At 41.2% G+C, this 22,496-nt stretch overlaps 2 protein-coding genes across 3 annotated transcripts in view; one reads left to right on the forward strand and one right to left on the reverse strand.

Moving 5' to 3' along the window:
- The first annotated feature begins 1,636 nt into the window (after positions 1–1,636).
- LOC126988103 (zinc finger protein 708-like) lies at positions 1,637–5,275 on the forward strand. Its single transcript, XM_050845910.1, has one exon. It carries the CDS (start codon positions 1,637–1,639, stop codon positions 2,714–2,716), a length of 1,080 nt encoding a protein of 359 aa, XP_050701867.1. The 3' UTR covers positions 2,717–5,275.
- Positions 5,276–17,686: 12,411 nt separating this feature from the next.
- The window catches only part of LOC126988104 (fat-like cadherin-related tumor suppressor homolog), a 51,498-nt gene continuing 46,688 nt past the window's right edge, over positions 17,687–22,496 (reverse strand). For both annotated transcript variants that reach the window (XM_050845911.1, XM_050845912.1), the window contains 3 exons: positions 21,455–21,478; positions 20,933–21,091; positions 17,687–19,578 (listed from right to left, as the gene is read on the reverse strand). In XM_050845911.1, coding sequence (XP_050701868.1) covers positions 19,109–19,578; positions 20,933–21,091; positions 21,455–21,478 — 653 coding nt within the window. In that variant the 3' untranslated portion in view covers positions 17,687–19,108. The remainder of the gene's footprint in view (positions 19,579–20,932; positions 21,092–21,454; positions 21,479–22,496) is intronic.

A 22,496-nucleotide genomic window follows, 5' to 3' on the forward strand; every position in this document is an offset into this window, starting at 1 on the left:
AGGCTTTTAAGCGTTGTTTTTAACGTGGTTTGTGTTAAGTGTTATGTTTTAATGTTTAAGGCGTGAACTGTTATCTCACGTCAGGTCCGGTGTACCGTTGCCTGCTTTCACAAGTTGATTGTAGTAGGTGAGATAACACAATAGCCTTTTAGTTGGCCGAGCAGTAGCCGTTATAAGTTCACTTTAGTTAACTTTAGTTCTCTCCTCACAGGGCAATGCCAATACAAAATGTAATTTTAACTATATTAACAGTTGTACACAAAGTTTACAGTTTACGTTAGCGAGTGGCACGATTTGAGAGCCAGCCACACCACAGGGCGCGGGGCGGCGGAGCACCGCTCGCCTGCCCGTCACCTGTCTTCTCTCGGCTTCTCCCCTGTCTTCGCGTTGCTCGCTCGTTTTATTTGCTTGTTAGATCGTCCGGAAGGGTGTGGGTTCCGGTTGATGACTGTTGATGAAAGTCATCATTTGCTGATTCTTGCGTTAGCTCAGCAAGTGTTCCCACGGCCATCAGCTCTGACATGTTCCATAACATCCTGGCAAAGGCACTGAGCCTGTGCTTAAACACACAGCCACACACTCACATGTACATTATAATATATGCATTACACGAGGGAGCGGGAGGGTGGGAAAAAAAGGGGGGGGACATTGCCATTATTTTTATATTATTATTACTATTGCTGCTCAAGTGCATGCATGACTATGTTTGTTTTATGGCTTAAATCTGGGTGTATTCAGTGGTGGCATTTCAAAATTGTTGCCCGGATATGCCGTGAGCCACGCTCTCTGCCCGGCCGTATTGAAGGGGTTGATGAGCAGCTTTTCAGTGATATAAACTTTTTGTTAAGGGGGTGTGCCGGTACCTTGAAAGAACAAGTCATTGCATTAACACATCTCTTACAAACCAGGTAGTGGTGTCCACCATGCTGGGAGGAGGACAGCGCTAAGTGACAGCACCCGACTCTGTGTGTGTGTGTGTGTCCTGACGTCCATCAGTGGTGCTGAAGTGAGGGTCTGAGGTGGGCAGCACAGGGCCAGAAGACAGCACCCGACTCTGTGTGTGTGTGTCCTGACGTCCACCGCTTGTGCTGGTGCTGAAGTGAGGGTCTGAGGTGGGCAGCACAGGGCCAGAAGACAGCACCCGACTCTGTGTGTGTGTGTCCTGACGTCCACCGCTTGTGCTGGTGCTGAAGTGAGGGTCTGAGGTGGGCAGCACAGGGCCAGAAGACAGCACCCGACTCTGTGTGTGTGTGTGTCCTGACGTCCACCGCTGGTGCTGGTGCTGAAGTGAGGGTCTGAGACACTTGTTGTGCTAAGCACTCACTGTCCTTGCTCCTTGGTGCATCCTTCCCTTCACCTGCTTGCTTGGTCCCTGAGTACCGGTGAGGAAGACTTGCTGCCCCCTCGGCTGCAAGGCCGGGCAGCAGCCTGAGTGGCCAGGAGCAGCAGAGCAGACTGCCACTGGTGTGAGGATCAGGGGTGATCGAAGAACCACCACCTCCACCCCCCATCTGCTGCTGCCTTCTCCAGCCATAAGATAAGGAAAGGGAAAGTTTGAGTGGAAGGACTGTGAGGCAGTTTGGGACTGAGAGCAAGTTCATCAGACACAGCCTTGCACACACTGCTGAGGGAAAGCATGAGTGCCAGGAGTGTGAGGAAAGACTCCCTGGGAAGGGTGACCTCAACAAAAGCACCCACGCACTCGGGTGAAAGAAATCATGAATCTCAAGGTTGTAGGAAAAGATTGGGTGGGAAGGATCACCTCAACACACACACCCTTACACACACTGGAGGAAAAAAACATGGATGTGAAGTTTGTGGGAAAAGTTTCCATCTGAAGGGTGACCTCAAGAGACACACCCTTACACACACTGGTGAAAGAAATCATAAATGTGAAGTTTGTGGGAAAAAGTTCAGTTTGAAGTGTAACCTCCAGACACACACTCTTATGCACACTGGTGAAAGAAAACATAAATGTGAAGTTTGTGGGAAAAAGTTCAGTTTGAAGTGTAACCTCCAGACACACACCCTTACACACACTGGTGAAAGAAAACATAAATGTGAAGTTTGTGGGAAAAGATTCACTCTGAAGGGTAACCTCCAGACACACACCCTTACACACACTCGTGAAAGAAAACATAAATGTGAAGTTTGTGGGAAAAGATTCACTCTGAAGGGTAACCTCCAGACACACACCCTTACACACACTGGTGAAAGGAACCATAAATGTGAAGTTTGTGGGAAAAGATTTAATCGGATGGATAGCCTCCAGACACACACCCTTACACACACTGGTGAAAGGAACCATAAATGTGAAGTTTGTGGGAAAAGATTCACTCAGAAGGGTAGCCTCCAGACACACACCCTTACACACACTGGTGAAAGGAACCATAAATGTGAAGTTTGTGGGAAAAGATTCACTCAGAAGGGTGACCTCAAGAAACACACCCTTACACACACTGGTGAAAGGAACCATAAATGTGAAGTTTGTGGGAAAAGATTCACTCAGAAGGGTAGCCTCCAGACACACACCCTTACACACACTGGTGAAAAAAACCATGAGTGTGAAGTTTGTGGGAAAAGATTCCTTGTGAAGTCATGGCTGAAGAGACATGGCATAAGACACTGTGGCCACAAAGGGTTCCAGTGTGATGCTTGTGGCAAGCGATTTATGACAAGAGGTGAGATTGCGAGACACGTGAAGATTCACCTCTGAGGTGTTGTGTTGTGCTGCTGTGTGTGGGAGAGAGCAGGTGCTGGATGGGGCGTTGTCTTGCATGGAGAACAGAACACATGGCCCAGATAGGGAATCAAAGGCAGGTTGCAGAGTGTCTGCAATTTTGAAAATTCAAGAAGTGTGTGTGTGTGTGTGTGTGTGTGTGTGTGTGTGTGTGTGTGTGTGTGTGTGTGTGTGTGTTTACCTAGTTGTAATTTTACAAGGCCTGGGCTTACGCTCGTGTGGTCCCGTCTCCATATCTGTATTTGTCCAGCTTTTCCTTAAAGTTGTGCACACTCTTTGCTGATACTACATCATCACTTAGTCTGTTCCAAACCTCTATGTTTCTTTGCAGGAAGCTATATTTTTTTACGTCTCAAGTATCTTCCTTTTCTCAATTTATTACTGTGTCCTCGTGTGTTGCTGGTGTTTCTTCCTTCTCTTCGTAGCAACTCCACATTATCTGCTTCTTCCATTTTATTCCACAATTTGTAAATTAGTATTAGGTCTCCCCTTTCTCTTCTTTGTTCCAGTGTTGGCAGGTCCATTTCCCTTAACCTTTCTTCATATGACAATCCCTCCAGTTCTGGAACCATCTTTGTTGCCATCCTTTGTATTCTTTCTAGTTTTTTCTCGTGTTTCTTCTCATGCGGAGACCACACAGTTTCTGCATATTCCAGCTTTGGTCTAATCATAGTGGTAATCATCTTTTTCATCATATCTTTATCCATGTAGTGGAATGCTATTCCTATATATCTCACCATTCTATACATATCTCAGAATATCATATTTACATGACTCTCTGACTTGATTATTTTGTATTATCACTCCCAGATCTCTCTTCTTGAACTTTTAATATTTCTCCATCTCCCATTCTACATGTCCATTTTGGTCTCCCTTCACTCTTTCCCATTTCCATTACATGACATTTCTTCACATTGAATTTCGTCTCCCATTTCTTACTCCAGTCCCAAACCTTATTCAGGTCCTCTTGCAGAATTTCAGTCTTTACTATTTCTTATGTGTCTCAGCAGCTTTGCATCGTCTGCAAACAAGGTCATGTAACTCTTTACTTTCTTCGGCATGTCATTTATATATACTAGGAAAAGTATTGGTGACAGTACTGATCCTTGAGGCACCCCACTATCTACATTTCTCCATTCCGATTTCATGTCCTTTACCACTGTTCTCATTTCTCTTCCCTTTAAGTAACTTTACAACCAGTTTTTCATTTTCCCTTTCAGTCCTCTATTTTCCAGCTTCCATAATAGTCTTGTATGTGGATTTTTGTCAAAAACCTTCTTCAAGTCCAAATACATGCAACCTACCCACCCGTCCCTCTCCTGTGTTATGTCCATCACTCTCGAGTAAAAGCTCAATAAGTTTGTTACACATGAAAACCCTTGTCTAAAGCCATACTTTTTTTTCTGTAATTATATTGTTTTACATTTGTTTGTGTGTGTGTGTGTGTGTGTGTGTGTGTGTGTGTGTGTGTGTGTGTGTGTGTGTGTGTGTTACTTGTACCCACACCAGGGGTTGGTGGCCTGGTTTGCCTGACACCATGCTAGGTGTGGAGCTCTTCCCCAGGCACTGTTGGCAAAGTGTTCTGGGTCTGGGTGTGCCTGGCAAGGGCCATTACTTGAAATGTTTGGGGCAGACATGGGAAGGTTTTGTTCCTCTCCATCCCACACTTCTTTTTACATTTGTTTCCCATGATTGTTGTCTCCTTGGCTGTGTCTTTGGGGTGGAAGTGTTGCCCTGCCCTTCAGCCTGTTCATACATGGCTGTCTGTCTATAGTTTCTTCCATGAATAAGACAAAGTCGGCAGGAGCACATGTGTGTGCCGGCATGTTCTTCACATCAGCATTTCACATTCCAAGTCCCCGCGCTGAGTCACGTGGTGTGTTCGTGCGTCTGGCACAAGGAGACTCTAATATAGCCTCCTTGGTCTGGCAGCAACCCGGCCATTTAGCGGGTATCAGACTCATTATATATGTATATTTTCATTACAAAAAACAGGTGATGTCACTTCTGACTTTGTGAGCTCTCATGTTTATCCATTCCCCTATGTTTCATGGAGGCATAACTTGCATTATTACGTTCACTTTGACTGGGGCCAGAGCTGTTGTGAGTGTCTGTTAATCTGGAAACTCCCTCCTTTGTGTGAATCATAAGCCACAGAAATGTTGCCAGTGTGTGTGTGTGTGTGTGTGTGTGTGTGTGTGTGTGTGTGAATATATACAGAGATCAGCACACCCTTTGCCCACACCACCTCAGCCCTCCTCGGCACGCTCCACAAGTCCTGCACCCACACATTCCCGTCACCTCCTCGTTTGATGCCAGCCTCACAGTATCATCTGCAAACAGACCTGCTGCTTGTTTGCCAATGAATGCAACTAGTACAACTGGCAGATGTGACCCATCCATGAGTAAGGATTGTGGGTGTACAAAATTAAGTATAGTTCTGTGTTTCCAGCTCAATATTTCTCCTGCATCACTCTGGTAATGAATTTGGCATCAGTAACTCCTCAGTACAAAAATAAAGTAAATGTCCCTCTTCCTGCCTCAGTGTTCCTCCTTTGTCATCAAGTTTTGCTGCAGCATGTCACTGTATCTCTTTGTGTATAGAGAATTGCCATAAGTGTTGCAAGTACCAGGCACCTGTGATACAGCAACAAATGTCTGATCTTCCTGACGTCAGAGTGTGCTCAGGTCAGCCACCATTTACTACCACAGGTATAGATTGATTTGGTCCATTCTGCACCAAAAGAGGGAGATCAGAAGTTAAACGGTATGGTGTAATCCTTTCGTGCCTTACAGTGAGGGCAGTGCACACTGAAATAGCTGAATCTTTGTCCACAACTTCATTCATTAATGCTCTCAGAAGGGTTATAGCTGGAAGAGGCCAGGGTAGATACATTCATTGTGACAGAGGCACTAACCTTATGGGGGCCCAAAGGGAATCAAGCGAAGCCATGAATGATTGGAACCAGTCCCGTATACATGGTGGTACCCTCTTGTTAAAGAACATTGATTGGAAGGTTAATCCACCTCATGCATCTCACTTTGGCGGTGTGTGGGAAAGGCAGATTAGGACTGTGAGGAAGGTGTTGAATGGAATCATGAAGGAACAAGCCCTGACTGATGAAGCTTTGAGTACATTAATGTGTGAAGGAAGCGGTTATCAGCAGCCGTCCCCTGTCCAATATTTCTGGTGATTGTAATGATCCAAAGCCCTTAACGCCTAACCATCTCCTTACACTGAGAGACGGACCTCATGATGTTGGTGAAATGACATCAAAGGACATGTATTGTAAGAAAAGGTGGTGCCATATTTAGTATCTAGCTGATTTATTTTGGAAGAGGAGGAAACATGCATATTTGCTTACACTGCAGGAAAGACAAAAATGGCATGCAAAGGGTAGGAGTCTATCTGTAGGTAATATTGTGTTGATAGTAAATGAAAGTGTTCCAAAGTGCCAATGGCCATTAGGTCTGTCCATAAGGTTAGATTAAGTCAGGATGGATTGATCCGCAGTGTAACTCAAATGTGGAAGCTCTTCTGGACAGAGCTGTGTCATGTGTGAGGATGATAATATTTAGGCTGTGGGGATACACTTACAGAGGGTGGCAGAAGAGAAAGGAATGTATGAGACTGGTGTCTATAAATGTGAATGGTTTAGGTGGTGAGGAAAAGAGGAGAGTGATGATTGAAAATTTTGTAAATGGTAGAGTGGATGTGTTGGGAGTGAGTGAAACACATATTCGAGGAACTGGTGTGAGTGATGGTAGAGAGGGTACGTGGGAGGGTGTGCCTGGGGGGGTTGTATGGACGGGGATAGATGAGAAGTATAGAGGCAGGAGTAAGGAAGGATGTGCTATTGTGATGTCTGAAAGAGTGTGGAATGGTGTGACTGATTATGGTTGGAAGGGATCAAGAATTGTGTGGGTGAAAGGAAAAGTAGGTTTAGAAAAGTATGCATGGGTGTGTATTTATGCACCAGTAAATGTGAAAAGTAAAAAAGGACTGAGAGAAAGGGAAGCTTTTTGGGAGGAAGTGAATGCATGTTTGAAGAGTTTTGAGAAAGAAAGGAAACTTATTATGATGGGAGACATGAATGCTAAAGTGGGTGATGAATGTGTGATGGATGTGGTGGGAAAATGGGGGATACCTGGGAAGAATGAAAATGGAGAGTGCCTGGTGGATGTCTGTGCTGAGAGGGAAATGTTCCTAGCGAACACCTTCTTTCAGCACAAGAATATCCACCGATACACATGGAGGAGGGGAGAAGATAATGAGCAAAAAGGATTGATTGATTATGTGGCAGTAGATGAAAGGCTTAGAAAAGAAATTTGTGATGCGAAGGTAGTAAGAGGAATGTTCAATGGATCTGACCATCTTGCAGTGCTGGCAAAGTTAAAGATGAAAGAAAAGTGGGTGTTTGAAAAGAAAGGTGAAGTAAAAAAGGAAATACTGAAGATAGAAAAGTTACAGGAAAAAGAAATAAAAGATGAGTATAAATGTGAAATGGCAGAAGCTTTAAGTGAAAAATGTGAAAATGTAAAAGATAATACAAATATTGAAAAAGTTTTTGGAACATTTAAAGAAATAATGGTAACTACAACAAAAAAAGTGTTAGGGATGAAAGTGGTGAGAGATGGAAAAAGAAAAGGAAATTCAAGGTGGACAGAAGAGATAAGGAGGATAGTAAAGGAGAAAAGGGAACTTTTTAAGAAAACTTAAAAAAATGTGTCTGAACAAGTAAAAAGGGAAAGGAAAAAGAAATATAGAGAATGCAAAATGAAATTAAAACAAGCAATAAAAGAAAGTAAGAAGAGAGTTGATGAAGACTGGAAAAAGACTAAGTGAAAAATATAAAGGGAACAGGAAATCATATTGGAAAGAAGTATAAAACGAAAGAAATGCAGAAAATATCTCCTCAAGTAAAATAAATGAAGTTATGGATGAGAATGGAAAGATGTTGAAAGACGGGGAAGCTGTGAAAGAGAGATGGAGAGAATATTTCAAAAACTTAATGAATTTTGAGGGTGGACGTCCAGCAGCTGTAACAGCAGCAGTTTTGAGTAGAGGTAGAGGAGTATATAAAGAAAGAAGCATAACATATGAAGAAGTAAATCAGGCAATACAAAGATTAAAAAATGGACAGGCAGCAGGAATTGATGGAATCACAGCAGAAATGTTGAAGTGTGGAGATGTAGTTGTTAAATGGATAGTCAAGATATGTGAAGTAGCATGGGAGGGGGGGGGGGGGGGGTCAGCAGACTGGATGAAAGCCATCATTGTCCCAGTTTACAAGGGGAAGGGCAGGAAAGGAGAATGTGGGAGCTATAGAGGTATAAGTCTCCTGAGTATACCCAGAAAGGTATATGGAAAAGTCATAATAGAGAGGGTGCAAAGACTTACAGAAGAGAAAATCTGTGAAGAACAAGGAGGCTTCAGGAAGGGAAGGGGATGTGTGGATCAGATATTTGCCTTCAGGATGGTACTAGAAAAAATAATAGCAAAAGGGAAGAAACTATACGCTGCCTTCATGGATTTGGAAAAAGCTTATGACAGAGTCGATTGGATTGCATTGTGGGATGTTTTAAAGATTTATGGTGTGGGAGGAAAACTGCTTAGTGCAATAAAGTCTTTCTATGAAGATGCATCTGCATGTGTCAAAATTACTGGAGAAACAAGTGAACATTTTGAGATAAAAGTGGGCTTAAGACAAGGGTGCGTCATGTCACCATGGTTATTCAATATTTATATGGATGGTGTTATTAGAGAAATTACGGACAAAGTTGAAGAAGTTGGAGTAAGACTGTTCGATGAGGGAAGGAAGTGGGTACTGAATTCGATACTGTTTGCTGATGACACGGTGCTCATTGCAGAAAATGAAAGTGACCTACAAAATTTGGTCAGTGTTTTTGATAGTGTCTGGAATAGGAGAAAGCTGAAAGTAAATGTCAACAAAAATAAAGTGATGGTTTGTGAGCGAAGTAGAAGTGAGGTTGTAGATTTTGTATGCCCATATAGAGTGGGAATTAAATGTGAAAGAGAATGCAAAATAATTTTGAATGGTGAAGAAATGGAGGAGGTCAATGAGTTTAAGTACCTTGGATCAGTTATGTGTAAGCATGGTGGTACGGAGGGAGAGATAAGAGAAAGGGCATTGCAAGGAAGAAGGGTGGTAGGGTCTTTGGGACGAATCATGAATGGCAGAAGTGTGAGCATGGAAGTAAAGAGGGATTTGAGAAATACAATAATAGTACCAACCCTCACATATGCAAGTGAAACATGGGCCTGGAATGAAAGTCAGAGGTCTAGAGTGCAGGCAGTGGAAATGAGTTATTTGATGAGTGCTTGTGGTGTGAGTAGAATGGATGGAATGAGTAATGAAAGTGTGTATGAGCATTTTGGAATGTGTCACAGGGGTGAAGGGAAGAAGTGTGGAGTGGTGGAAGAAGTGAAGCGACAGACCTTAAAGTGGTTTGGCCACATGGAGCAAATGGAGGAGAGGAGGAGAGAGACCAGAAGGGTGTATGTGAGTGAGATAGAGGGAGGGAATGCTAGAGGACGACCTCCAGTGAAATGGAGGGATAGGGTGCAAGAGTACGCTGGGGAGGGGGGGAAAGATCTTTGAGAAACTTTGAGCAGGCAAGGAGGGAGTGTCTGGATAAAGTTGGAAGCTCTTCTGCCGTGGCCATCCCCTGGTGGGAGCTCCTAGGAGCAGGCGTCGATGAACTGATGATGATGATGAATATACATTATGTACTGAAGATAAAAAAATTGGTTTATCAATTAGATGAACCATGATCCCGGGGTATTGAATGGGGAACTTGGACTATATAATTGCTCCAATAAATGGCCAATTGATCTGTAATAGACAATAGCAGCATGATGAATGGTGGTAAGTCCCATGACAATTACACATTAGGTAAATCTAGAATTTAGATCATCCCAACGGTGAAGAGAATCAGGCTTGCTTGAGTGCTCCGGCTTTAACCCAGAAATGATTGCATTATTACTAGTAACTGGCCTAATAAATTGTTTCATTAAAATCCTACATAGAATTGATAAAGAAAGTAGCAAGTTTCAGGCCCGGATTAAGCTTGCATTGGGTCCTACGCCACCCGCACTTTTGGGCCCCCTCCCCCTTGAATAAATTAGGAAAGATCTTGACAATTTCATATTTTATTGAGCCATCAGAATGAACTAATGATACAATATATTTAATACAGATTGTCATCATCTTTATTTTCTTTATATTCTGTATTAGCAGCATACATACCATACTTATGAACATAGGTAACTATAGCAGCTACACCAATGCCCGTTTTCTTGATTTATCTTGTGAAAACCGTTCAATTATGGTTTCAAATGTCATTGAGGAGATGACATCATTTTCAATTGACACAACAGACAAAGCATTCAGTCATTTTTGAGTCATTGTTGAACAAAATCTGTTTTTGATCAAAGACAGTTTGGAAAATGAACGTTCACCTTCGCAGACCGTGACTGGTAATGTTAAGAACAGTCGCAGAGCAGTTGAAACATTGGCAAATGTTGACTCTTCAACTGGATTCTTCCTTAAGTATTTTAACAGGACATGAGGATCACGATCCAGCTTCAAATGGGCTACAAATTCTGAGAATGTTACAAATTCATCCTTGCAGTGGGGTTCCAAGTCATTGATGTATTTTTTCACCAAGCTGGATACATCAACTCTCAGCTGTGCAGTATCATTCTCCCTCAATGACTTGATAAAGGCAAAGTCGTCAGATATATTGTGATAAGCCTGGCGACGTTGAGCTAAACTTGCAAGTAACTTGTCAATGATGACAAGAAAACTCTGTACATGGAATTTTTGTGCATCTTGAAGATCTGCATCAGGTTCAGCAGAATCATCAGCTTGACGCCGCCGTCTTCTCTTCCGTACCTTTTCCGATACATATACTTGCTGAACATTTTCCACGAGATTTTTTGCATCATTCTCCAGTTCATCAAATTGTTCATGAAGCTCAGCAACAAAACTTTTAAGTGATAGAAACAATGATACAGCCATGTTGATATCAATATTTGTGCTTTGGAGAAGAGTACTAGCTTTCTGAAAGTGCTGGAGTATCTTGTTCCAAAGAACACACATAAATGCATTTTCAAGAAGGCACATTTTCTCTGCAAAAAACTGATGCAGCAAGTCGAGCATCTCCTTTTACTTCCTCATTGTCTGCAATTTCATTTAATTAACATACCATAGATGCTAGTTAAGTGCAGTGCTTTCACTAATTCAGAATGGAAATGCCAACGTGTGGAAGATAATGTTTTTAGGGTTAGAATTCTACCATTTTCATTAGGTGACAATCCCTTTGTTAGTAAATTCCAGCGCTTTGTTGATCCAACTGAATATGCATATAATTTCTGCACAAGTCCAAAGAAATTGCAAGCATCCAGGCAACAGTTGACACTGGCAATCCCTACTATATTTAAAGAATGTGCTGCACATGGAATGTAATCTGCTAATGGATTTATTTCCTTAATTGTTGCTTGTAGACCAGCATATCTCCCTGACATATTTGCAGCGTTGTCATAACTTTGGCCTCTGCAGTCATCAAGGGATAGAGTAACTTTCTCGAGAGTTTTCAGTACATCTTGTTGAAGACTTTCGCCTGAATGGCTGAAAATAGGAAGAAACTTCAAGAATCTCTACAGTCAATGACATCTCAAGTAATGGACGGCTTACTCTTTTGATTTTGCGGCGCCCTTGTCATTAAGCCGTGAATTTTGGAAAATCAACCGCTTTGGTGCGAATCGCCATAACTCCCATATTTCTGGGGCTACAGAAAAGTTTATGGTATCAATCGACGGCAAAATGAAAGGGCTATATTATTTTAATTAGCAACCGGGCTTGAAAACCGACTCAAAAGGGTAAAAAAGTGAATAAATTTGCAGAAAACGACTCGGAAATAAACCTATTTTCAAATTCCCTAAGTTGAAACCCGCTCATTTTTTTTGAGAATTTCAAAAAACTTATTTAACAAATGATTTAGCCCTGCCAATGGGCTTTCCAATATGGTGCATAACATTTCCCTTCTCCCAGTAGTTTCGTCGCTAGAGCTTCAAACGTAAACCCTGTCGAGAGCGATTTTGATGAACTCCAGACACTTTGCCGTTTTCGTCTAGTGTGGCCTTGCTATTGCCTCTAGAAGGCTGTAATTTGGCGTGTTGCCCCTCTTGGCAATGTAGTTTGACCAACTAGAATGATTTTTTGATAGCTCGATTTTCGGCCCTTTTGCCGCGATTTGGACACGTCCTAGTTTTTTGCTTTTAACTTTTTTATTTATTTAATGCTTTCCAACTTTTTTCTGATCATTAATCTGTATTAAAAGAGCTTTCATTTGCCACCAAGAACGCCTTCCTAGCTTTAGTAGTTTTTGCTCGAGCTCGACCAGAATTCACGATGAACATTCGCTGAATCTGACTCATTTCATGCGCCGCGACGAAAAACCTTCCTGACACCAAAAAAATTAATAGATCTGCATAAAAAATCATATATGAACATTTCAATACGTTGACTGTCTTACATTAAAACCATTTTAAGATATCTATATAAAAAGTTACTAATTTTATATAATCATTTCATTATATAAATTAACCTATATTGAGCGCCTTATTATGTTATTTCTTATTTTTTTTTTAGTATTATTCATAGATGGGAAGAAATAAGGTTGAATACTAAAAGAAATAAGAAATAACATGTATAATAAGGCGCTTAATATAGGTTGGTTTCTATAGTGAAATGATTATACAAAATTAGTAACTTTTTATATAGATATCTTAAAATGGTTTTAATACAAGATAGTCAACATATTGAAGTGTTCATTTATGATTTTTTACGTAGATATATTAATTTTTGTGGCCATGCTGGTGAGTTGCCGGTTTCCCGCCGCCCGCCGGCGCTATTGACTTAATTGTATTGCCAACACTTGTAAACAAGTTCTCGCTATTTTATTTTATCTATTTATTTATTTTTCTTTTTTTTTTCGATCAACAGTCCAACGGAGCATATTGATCTCCCTGAGGCTACGGGCATTTCTGGGATTTCCATTATGTGGGGGCCCAATTATGGGTCGGGTCTATCAGGTTTTGTGGGCCCCTCACTGCTTGGGGCACTATGCCATGGTGTTCTTGGCGTATAGGATAATCCGGCCCTGGCAAGTTTCATATTTTATTTGGCATTGGCCAAGCCTCACCTTGATGTTTCATTTCAATGAGGGACATTTTTAACTGAATTTTGTCCGGGGTCACAACTGTACCCAGTCCCTTGGCGGGAAGGAGACGGAAATGCAACACCCCTCATTTTCTTCTCTGCAAGGGCTGTGAGGAAAATTACTACAATATTTCAGTAAAATTCAAATAATTTTGTATGAAAATATAAATATAGATCCAAAATTATAGCAGAGAAGAAATCCTTGCTGAAGCCTGATTTTACCATTATCAGCTTGATAAGAGGGTGTCAAGAAGCAATTGGAGTTGCAAAGTTTTGGGGAGGCGGTGGCTGAGTCGTCAAAGTAACGGCCTCGTGTTCAGGAGGACGCGAGTTCAATCCCCGCCCGGTGCCACCAAGCTGGGATTTTTCAGCCGCCGCCGAGTGGCTTAAAACTACCCACATGCTGTCCAGAAGACCACCTATCAACCCGGACTCTAGATTCTAGGATCAAAGATGAGCTCTGGGAGGGCAGCATGAGCCAATGCAAGATGGCGCCACTATAAACACTCGCCTGCGCCAAAACGGGCTGGGCCGACCATCAGGACCTACCGGAAAGAAGCCTTGGACCGACCATCAGGATCCACCGGGAAGAAGCCTACCGGCGCAATAGGCTGCAATGTAAAAAAAAAAAAAAAAAAAAAAAAAATGGCTTGATTTTTTTTATTATGCAAAAAAATAAAGCAATTAAGGTGACCAACAGTTTCTTATTTGCTATATTTTCATTTGTATTTAACTGAAATATTGTAGCATGTGCCCAACCTCTCAGCCATTTTGGGGCATTGATGAAAGACACCTATTTTACAAAATCTATCTATGGGTTAAAGAGGGACATGAGAGGTGTTGTATTTCCACCACCGTGCCGAGACACCAGATGGCACAGTGCTGGCCCCTACTTGCATGGAATTCAAAAAGTCCTCCATTCTGGTTTCCTTATTACAGGTCTTAGAGCGTAGAGATAATGATCCATGCTTACTCAAAAACTTATCATACAGGGAAATATTAAAGTAGCTACTATGTGTTTCAGGCGCAATGAAACACAGTTTTTCGAATATAACATTTTAACAAAGCATCGGACAAGGATGGTATTTTGGAAGACGATGATTAAGACCCCGACCTAATTGGCAAAAATAGGCTTAGGTGCCAAATGTGGATGATTACGGCACTTGTAGGAGTAACTTTAAGGTAAACTGCACTAAATTATACAGGCACGGGTAGCGAGGCTAGGTGCCTCTCGTTCGTGACGTCCATGTGACGTGTAACTATGACGTAGTAGTCATCATCTCAACCGGCAATTCTCTCTCTCTCTCTCTCTCTCTCTCTCTCTCTCTCTCTCTCTCTCTCTCTCTCTCTCTCTCTCTCTCACACACACACACAGTAAAAATAGTTCAGCCACTGCACTATGTTATATACTTACAGCATGTTGTACCAAAGACCATATTTTCCATGCAAAGGATAAGTAATTTCCTGAGAGTAAAACTTTTTCGCAAATATATAATAATTTCAAATGAGCATCATCCCTATGTATAGGACTGAACTAGTGTGTGTGTGTGTGTATGTGTGTGTGTGTGTGTGTGTGTGAGAGAGAGAAAGAGAGAGAGAGAGAGAGATTTACATAGATTCTTAAACCTAAGTGATTTTACATTAATCAGAAGGCTCCAAAACATTGCATTTCTACTCTTGTTGAGTAGAGAGAGAGAGAGAGAGAGAGAGAGAGAGGACAGAGAGAACTACCAGTTGAGTCAGTGATTACTGCTACTTCATAGTAAAACGTCACATTGACGTCACGCCTTCAACGAGAGGCGGTGCGTACATGATGACGGCACGTAGCCTCGCTACCCGTGCCTGTATATTTTAGTGAAGTTTACCTTGAAGTTACTCTTACAAGTGCCGTAATCATTCACATTTGGCACCTAAGCCTATTTTTGCCAATTAGGTTGGGGTCTTAATCATCGTCTTTCAAAATACCATCCTTGTCCGACGCTTTGTTAAAATGTTATATTCGAAAAACTGTGTTTCATAGCGCCTGAAACACATAGTAACTCTCAATCTCTTCCACATTCCCTCCTTTCCTTCAACCTCCCCCCCCCCTCTCTCTCTCTCTCTCTCTCTCTCCATCTTTTTTTTCTTCTTTTAGAGCTTAATTTCCTATTTCTTTCCTTTCTTATTTTCCTTCCTGGTAACTTTCTCCATCCTCCTCCCTGCTCAAGGGGGGAGAGTAACCACTCCTAGTCAACAGAAAGAATCTGGCCTGAGCAGGCTCGAAGCGCCACCCTGTCAGACTGTGAAGCCTGGCAGCACAACGCTGTAACCAGTGTGTGTGTGTCTTGGTTCACTCCAGTTCTTGTTGGTTTGTTAGCATGTTTTCAGTGGAAAGGTTTGGCATAAAGATCCAGTAAGGAAATATTTTTTGGAAGGTGAAAAGTAAGAATTACATTTCTTTCCACAACACCTTTATTTACACAAATACTTATTAAAAATACAGCTTGAAATCTTTCATCTTGTGTGTGTGTGTGTGTGTATATATATATATATATATATATATATATATATATATATATATATATATATATATATATATATATATATATATATATATATATATATATATATATATATATCTCTCTCTCTCTCTCTATATATATATATATATATATATATATATATATATATATATATATATATAGATATAGATATAGATATATATATATATATAGATATCAAATAACCACTTGTGCCACTCATCCGGTGGCATGGTTGGTATGCGCCTTGATTTCTATTCAGAAAGTACAGGTTCGATTCCTGGCACACGTGGTTCTTTGAGATGTTTGTCTGGCGGTGAAAGTCAGTTGCTTGATATATATATACATACATATATATATATATATATATATATATATATATATATATATATATATATATATATATATATATATATATATATATACACACACACACACACACATACTTATTTATATATTAAAAGAAAAATAGAGTACAAAAAGCTAATAAGCATTTTGTTCACTATGTTGTTATGATACAGCATGTCCAGATGAACCAGTGAGTGGCTGCACGCTGTGCTGGTGGGTGGCACAGTGAGCCACGGTGGTGGGCAGCAGCCTCCCACAAGCCCTTTGGGGTGATCCCTTCATGCCATGACTGTGATGCTCCAGGAAAGCGAGGCTGTGGCTCAGTGGTTCATCTGAACATGAATTACCTTACATCAATATATAATGGTCTCTTGCATAGGCACTTGTTCTACTCTGTATCAATAATGACTAGTCCACAAGAAACAAAACCGTGTCAAGAGAAACGTCTCTTGTATCTTCAGAAGTCCCGCCTTTCTCGCATTCACACGTATGATTGTTTCTTGTACATCACTCACGTCCTTAAAGGCATGGTATGACTTTATGACAAATGTTTGTTGGGAAAATGACACGTAACAATAAAGAAACGCATTAAAAAAATACGTAACTCTTGGTAAAAAGGTCTTCAGTTATTAGCCAAAGAGTTTGTTGGACACAATGCATCATGTTGCTTGTCTGTAGCTACACACTACACACTTCACTTTAAGAAGACTTTGCAATCTTCACTCACTCCAGCAGACTGTAGAATCACAGGAAGATTGTAACTTTTGTGCATTCACATGGGACACGCCAATAAAGAAATCTCTGGTGTTCAGTTTTTCACATTGGAATATTAAACATCAAAGTTTCCATGTGTACAAGCTGCCAGTAGTCCCCAAGGTACCACAGTAATGACCTGCCTCCTGAGCAGCTCCTGCTGGGAGGCTCCTTATTGAGTCTTGAGTGTCACACTGTCATGAGAGGTTACTGTCTTGCATGGGGAATCAATGCAGGGTGTGACTGGCTGGTGGTTAAGCTGTGAACAGAGCTATTGGTCGTAGGAAAGGAGAAAAAAGTATAAAAAACTAGTTGTTGCATGAAATAAAAACGCAGTACCAGTACGGTACCGAAACCTGCTCTTTGTATGTCCTGTTATAGTCTGTTTCATTTCATCTGTCCACCAACAAAGCAGGAATTATGATGGATGTGACACCTGTGCATTTCTAGTTCATGAATACATGAAAATCAACTGTTGTGATAGACATTCAAGCTTATTTTTCAATAATATATTTGAATGTTTATGTGTACAAAATACAACTCGGTCATTTGCATCGATAATCTAACACAAGCACACGAAAAGACAAGCTTGTATCAAACAACAGTCACATCATGCTCCAACGATCTATGTTTTTTTCAAATTCATTGATTGATAACTCATTTCAGGTATATCAAAAGACATCTGGCCCTGCAATTGCATATAAAGGATATCTTAATAATTTACTGCATGTAAATAATGATTAATAATCAAAATAACATGAAGCAGTATATAGTAACTTGAATGTGATGCTAGGCTATTTAGAATATTAGGCTACCCATGCTGTTTACATGCAACACATCAAAATTCCTTAAATTCCTTATGTACAGACACTTGCAGAGTGGGATGTCACTTTATGTACCTGAATAAGATGAAATATGGGTATCTGAAAGGCTATGAATCGTTCGAGTATGATTAGACTATATTATTTGATATGCAAATTGTTCTTTCGTTTGCTTTTATATATATATATATATATATATATATATATATATATATATATATATATATATATATATATATATATATATATATATATATATATATATATCAAAAGATGTGGCTCAAGGGCAACAGAGTAAAAAAAAGGGCCCGCTACTCGCCGCTTCTACAAAAGTTGAAAGTAAAGAGTAGCCAAAAGAGAGGTCAATTTCGGGTGGAGAGGTGTCTTGATACATTCTTCTTGAAAGAGGTCAAGTCATAGGCAGGAGGAAATACAGACAAAGGAAGACTGTTCCAGAGTTTACCTGTGAAGGGGATGAGAGAATGGAGATGCTGGTTAACTCTTGGTAGATTATCGATGCAAATCAGCATGTTTGCGGTTCATATAAAAAGACAAGGGTTTTTTGCATACACAAACATTCAAATACATCGCTGAAAATATAAAGTTGATCTTCACGCAATCATGAACTAACAATGCGCAGGTGCCACATCTAAGTTCGTGAGTGGACAGATGGAATGAAATGGACTATAATGACTGATGTGGACTTGCATTCATGGATGGGTTGCATAATATGAATTTCTTTAACTTAAAATTCCCATGAGGAATAATGATAATAGGTGCACTTGCATTTTCAGACTATGAAAACATACTAAAGTATAAAAAATGGTATAACACATTTTACAATATGATGGCTTATGCACATCCTCTCCAGCATCTTGAGGTCTATTTGTACTATCTTATCTGGCGCGAGGCATATTTTTGATGGCCTTAGTCGTGCCTCCCCCTTCAGTACAGCAGCCTTCAGTCCACACGGGAACAGCTCTGTGGCTTGTGCCTCACAATACACTCACTGACTCATCCTGTTGCTTTAACATGAAACCCCACCTTTGGCAACAGCTTGTAACCCCTTTGGGCTGGCTACAAGTGGCTTCCCTTAACCATCCTGAGATAATGTGTGTTCATAAACACAGTGTCTCTGTCCTTTGCTCGTTTGTACAAAACTTTATGTGATTCTCGACTCACTCGGCTCAGCCTTTTTGGTAAAAATGTTCTCTTCTATGCATTGTGCTGACCTGACATGTGAAGGCTTGGCTTGAGAAAATGTTGCACACTGCTTGTGATATTTTAGATAATTTATACAAGTGCTGTTGGTTACTCCAGGTTTTCATGCAGTAATAGAAAGCAACTACACCTGTTCCATTTTTCCTTACGGAATAATGAATTTAGTTTGTGGTAAATTAGATTTTAGTAATCTTTCCATGAAAGCAAGTTTGTCTGAAACATGAACAGAATGTGTATGTTATGTATATATTTGTATAAAAGTATATTTAATAATTTCTTCTTTCTCTCGGTACATCTACCTATCTATTCATCCATCTATCTATCTATCTACCTACCTATCATGTAATTCATATTTATCTTTCCCACATATTTAATTTAATTTTAAACAAATTGCTGGGAGTTGGTGGGGTAAAAAGTTTTTGCTCCTTGTCCAGCAGCAGCTGTCATCACATCACAAGACTATAGAAACACTTCTGAGAGGGAAGTCTGCACCAGTGTGGGTGTGAGGGGCTCACTGACTCTATCCAGCAGCTCATAGTCAGATTCCTGGAGTTCAGACATTGAGTCGTCAACGCCTTCCTCCTCCAGGGTGGAGAGGAAGGACAGGTCCGACACGCAGCTGTAGTCTCTGCAGTGGAAGGGGCGGCGGCTCCTGGGGCTGCCGAGCCTGTTGGCGTCCTCAATGACAGAAGGCAAGTTGGATATCTTCAGGGCTGACTCTGGGCAGTCATCTTCAAGGTCCAAGACAATGTTGTATTTAGACGAATGATCAAGAGTCAGGTCTTGGCATGAGTCAACAGATATATTATTTGCCAGGAGTATTTCCTCAAAGCTGCAGGGATCATCATTGTCCTCATCAGCGTCTGGTGTGTCCCGGCTGTCTGGACCGCCCTGGGCGTCCACACTCAGCAGGGGTGTGGCAGCAGAGCCTGGAGGGATAACACACACTCAGTCAGCTCAACAGTCATGGTGTTTGTTATCATGGAGCTGGAACTAGTAGTGATAGCTAGTTGTGCAGTAACTGCTTGAATATCACTGGTGGAAGTAGCAGCAGCAGCAGTACCAGTAGTAGCAGTAGTAGGAGTATAATAAAACCAGATTGGCGAGCCTGTTTTGGCGTTGGCTCCCGCGGGTCCTTTCCTCCCCTCTGCTCTGCCACACAATCCCAACACCTATATTTTCCTTTCATATGCTAGCTATAGCTAACATAAGGGAGGAAGAGATAGGTGTTGCAACTGTGTGGCAGAGCAGACAGGAGGAAAGGACCCGCAGGAGCCAACACCACAACACTCGCCAATTTGGTTTCACTATAGTGGCAGTAGTAGTAGTAATAATAAAAACAGTTCAACAACATGGTCTCAGTAAGTCCCATGCAATATTTGGCACCAACAGATTTACCAGCAAAAGGGTTTTCCGCAAATTTCCAGTAGATTGCCAACAAATTTTCAATGCTTGCTTGCATGATAACCAATGTTACGGGTGAACCGCTCCATGGGTGTGGCGAGGTACACTCTACGGGAACAGTCTACCATGTTTACATTACTCACCGGCTCCCACGGTGGACAGTGCCGCCACTCAAGGGCCTCGGCACATCACAACCCTTGCTCATACACTTTGATCTGCTTCAATAAGTCGCTCCCTCAATGGCCAAAAGAATTATGTGTCCATCACGTGACAAGGTTGAAGTACATGTTTATATTTGGTTCTCTCCTCTGCTGCACCTCTCAAATATCCTACATCACCATACTAGTCATGTGTTGACAGGATGAGTGGTGAGCTGCTACTCACTCTTCCTGCCGTGGTGAGCTCCTTCCCTCACACACTCACTCCTCCTTGCTCCTCTGCTGTACATCTCTGCCTGCATCACATTATTAATTTTCATATATATCTATTCATTTATTTTTTGTTTTACCGAATTTTGACAAGCATTATGCGAGTTCTACAATCAGTTCTAAGTCTGTTTATCTTGTATAAGAGGTGAGCTGTGACAAATATCATAGTGATGTGTGGCACGAGAGCATGTGTGATTGACAGGCCATTGTCATGAGTCATAGAGAAACCCAGCCAATCAGGAGAGGCCTGACATATATATTGCCAGGCACCAGAGAATCACTTCATTTGAAGAGACTACTGAGGCGCCCCACAAGGGCAGATTTGGTGCCAACATTTTTTATATATATTCATGACACAAATTACAGTATAGGAGAAGAAAGCTGCTTAAACCTGATTGTAGATGCAATTACTCAAAGAAAATAACATCCACAAACACACAAAAAGTCTCACATGGCAGCAGTGGCGTTCCCTCCATGGGGTTGTCTCCGTGGAAGAGGGAGGTGCCCTGGCTCAGCATCAGCAAGTCTGGCGGGGCGGCTGTGGCCCCCTCGCTGCTGCAGCCCACCAGCGTGTGTGGGCCGCGCATGTCATAGTCATCCCAGTGGTAGCCTAGGATTTAGGAAACACAGACATATATTACCAGGCTTTCTGACACTGAGCCACATGTGGGTTTGTTGAGACAGATCCACATTCCTCAGCCTTCAGTGTATGTCAGTGTATTCACAGCGTGCTATAAAGATTTCTACGTGACAGTCCCAGACCCATGCTGCTGCAAGAGCTTTCTCCACATGCATCACAAGATGGTGAATATGATGTATGGGATACCATGCAAAAAAAATATTAATCTAATACAGACTATTACACTTAAAGTTGCAACACCTCATTTAGCCTAATTCTCCTGCAGACTTTTATGACTTTTGTAAAACACACAAAAGGAGGAAATTATATTACTACTAAAGTATGGGTAGGTACCTTTCTTCTTCTGCTGGCTCGGTGCTGCGTGCAAGGGAGACAGAAGACACGTGAGTGGTCATGTCCCAGAGGCTTATATTTACAATGTGCATTCTCCCTTCTCTCAACCTGGGAAACTTACTTAAAATTACAGAGCAAATTTATTATTATAGATGAGGTTCAAAAGTTATCATATATATATATATATATATATATATATATATATATATATATATATATATATATATATATAATATATATATATAATATATATTATATATATCCGAAAGCGGATTATCCGAAAAACCGGATTATCCGAAATTGATCTGGATAATGCAATTAAATTTTTTTTTCTATACTAAAACGTTATAAAACATCAAAAATAAATAAAAGTAACTACATATGTACTATATTAACACATTTAAAATTGATAAGAACAGTTAAAATGAATATGCTTTCTAATACATATTGCCGAAATAGCTTGTAACGAATAGATCAATGTATTAGACAAAAAACATTAAACAAACTCTCAACAACACCACATCCGCACCTTCGCCCCAGCAAGGATGTAGGTGCGGCGAACGAACAAACTACTGCACGACTACTCTCACACCGTACTCTCAAGACAACGACACAAACACGACTCCCCTCTCCACTCCATGCCACATTCCCCTTCCAACATACGAGTTGCGCGATAATATGAGTCATCATACTGTGTCTCCACCTGCACGATGCAACAAGGTCACACTTGCAAGCTTGCACAACCATTCACAATCGCACTCTGCAACATTCACAATTCAGATCTGCAACGCTCACAAGTATCAACATTCACTGGTCCAGACAAGGAGACACACAGACAAACATACAATAAAACATTTACATCACATGTTTTAAGCGTACTACTTTGTTTAGCGTAGCGTGTGTTTGTTTGGTTTCATTGTTTACATCGTCAGTCGGCGGCAGTCGCGTCACACACCTCACACTGGGCAGTCGCATCGCGTTCTACCTGTGCTTCGACCTCACTTCTTTCTACATCACCATGCCTAAAGAAACCGGGAAAAGG

This window comes from Eriocheir sinensis, chromosome 68 (assembly GCF_024679095.1).
Source record: "Eriocheir sinensis breed Jianghai 21 chromosome 68, ASM2467909v1, whole genome shotgun sequence".
NCBI classification, from domain to species: domain Eukaryota; kingdom Metazoa; phylum Arthropoda; class Malacostraca; order Decapoda; family Varunidae; genus Eriocheir; species Eriocheir sinensis.

Excerpts from the sequence above, each read along its gene's own strand:
- LOC126988103 (XM_050845910.1), top strand. The coding sequence starts at position 1,637 with ATGAGTGCCAGGAGTGTGAGGAAAGACTCCCTGGGAAGGGTGACCTCA.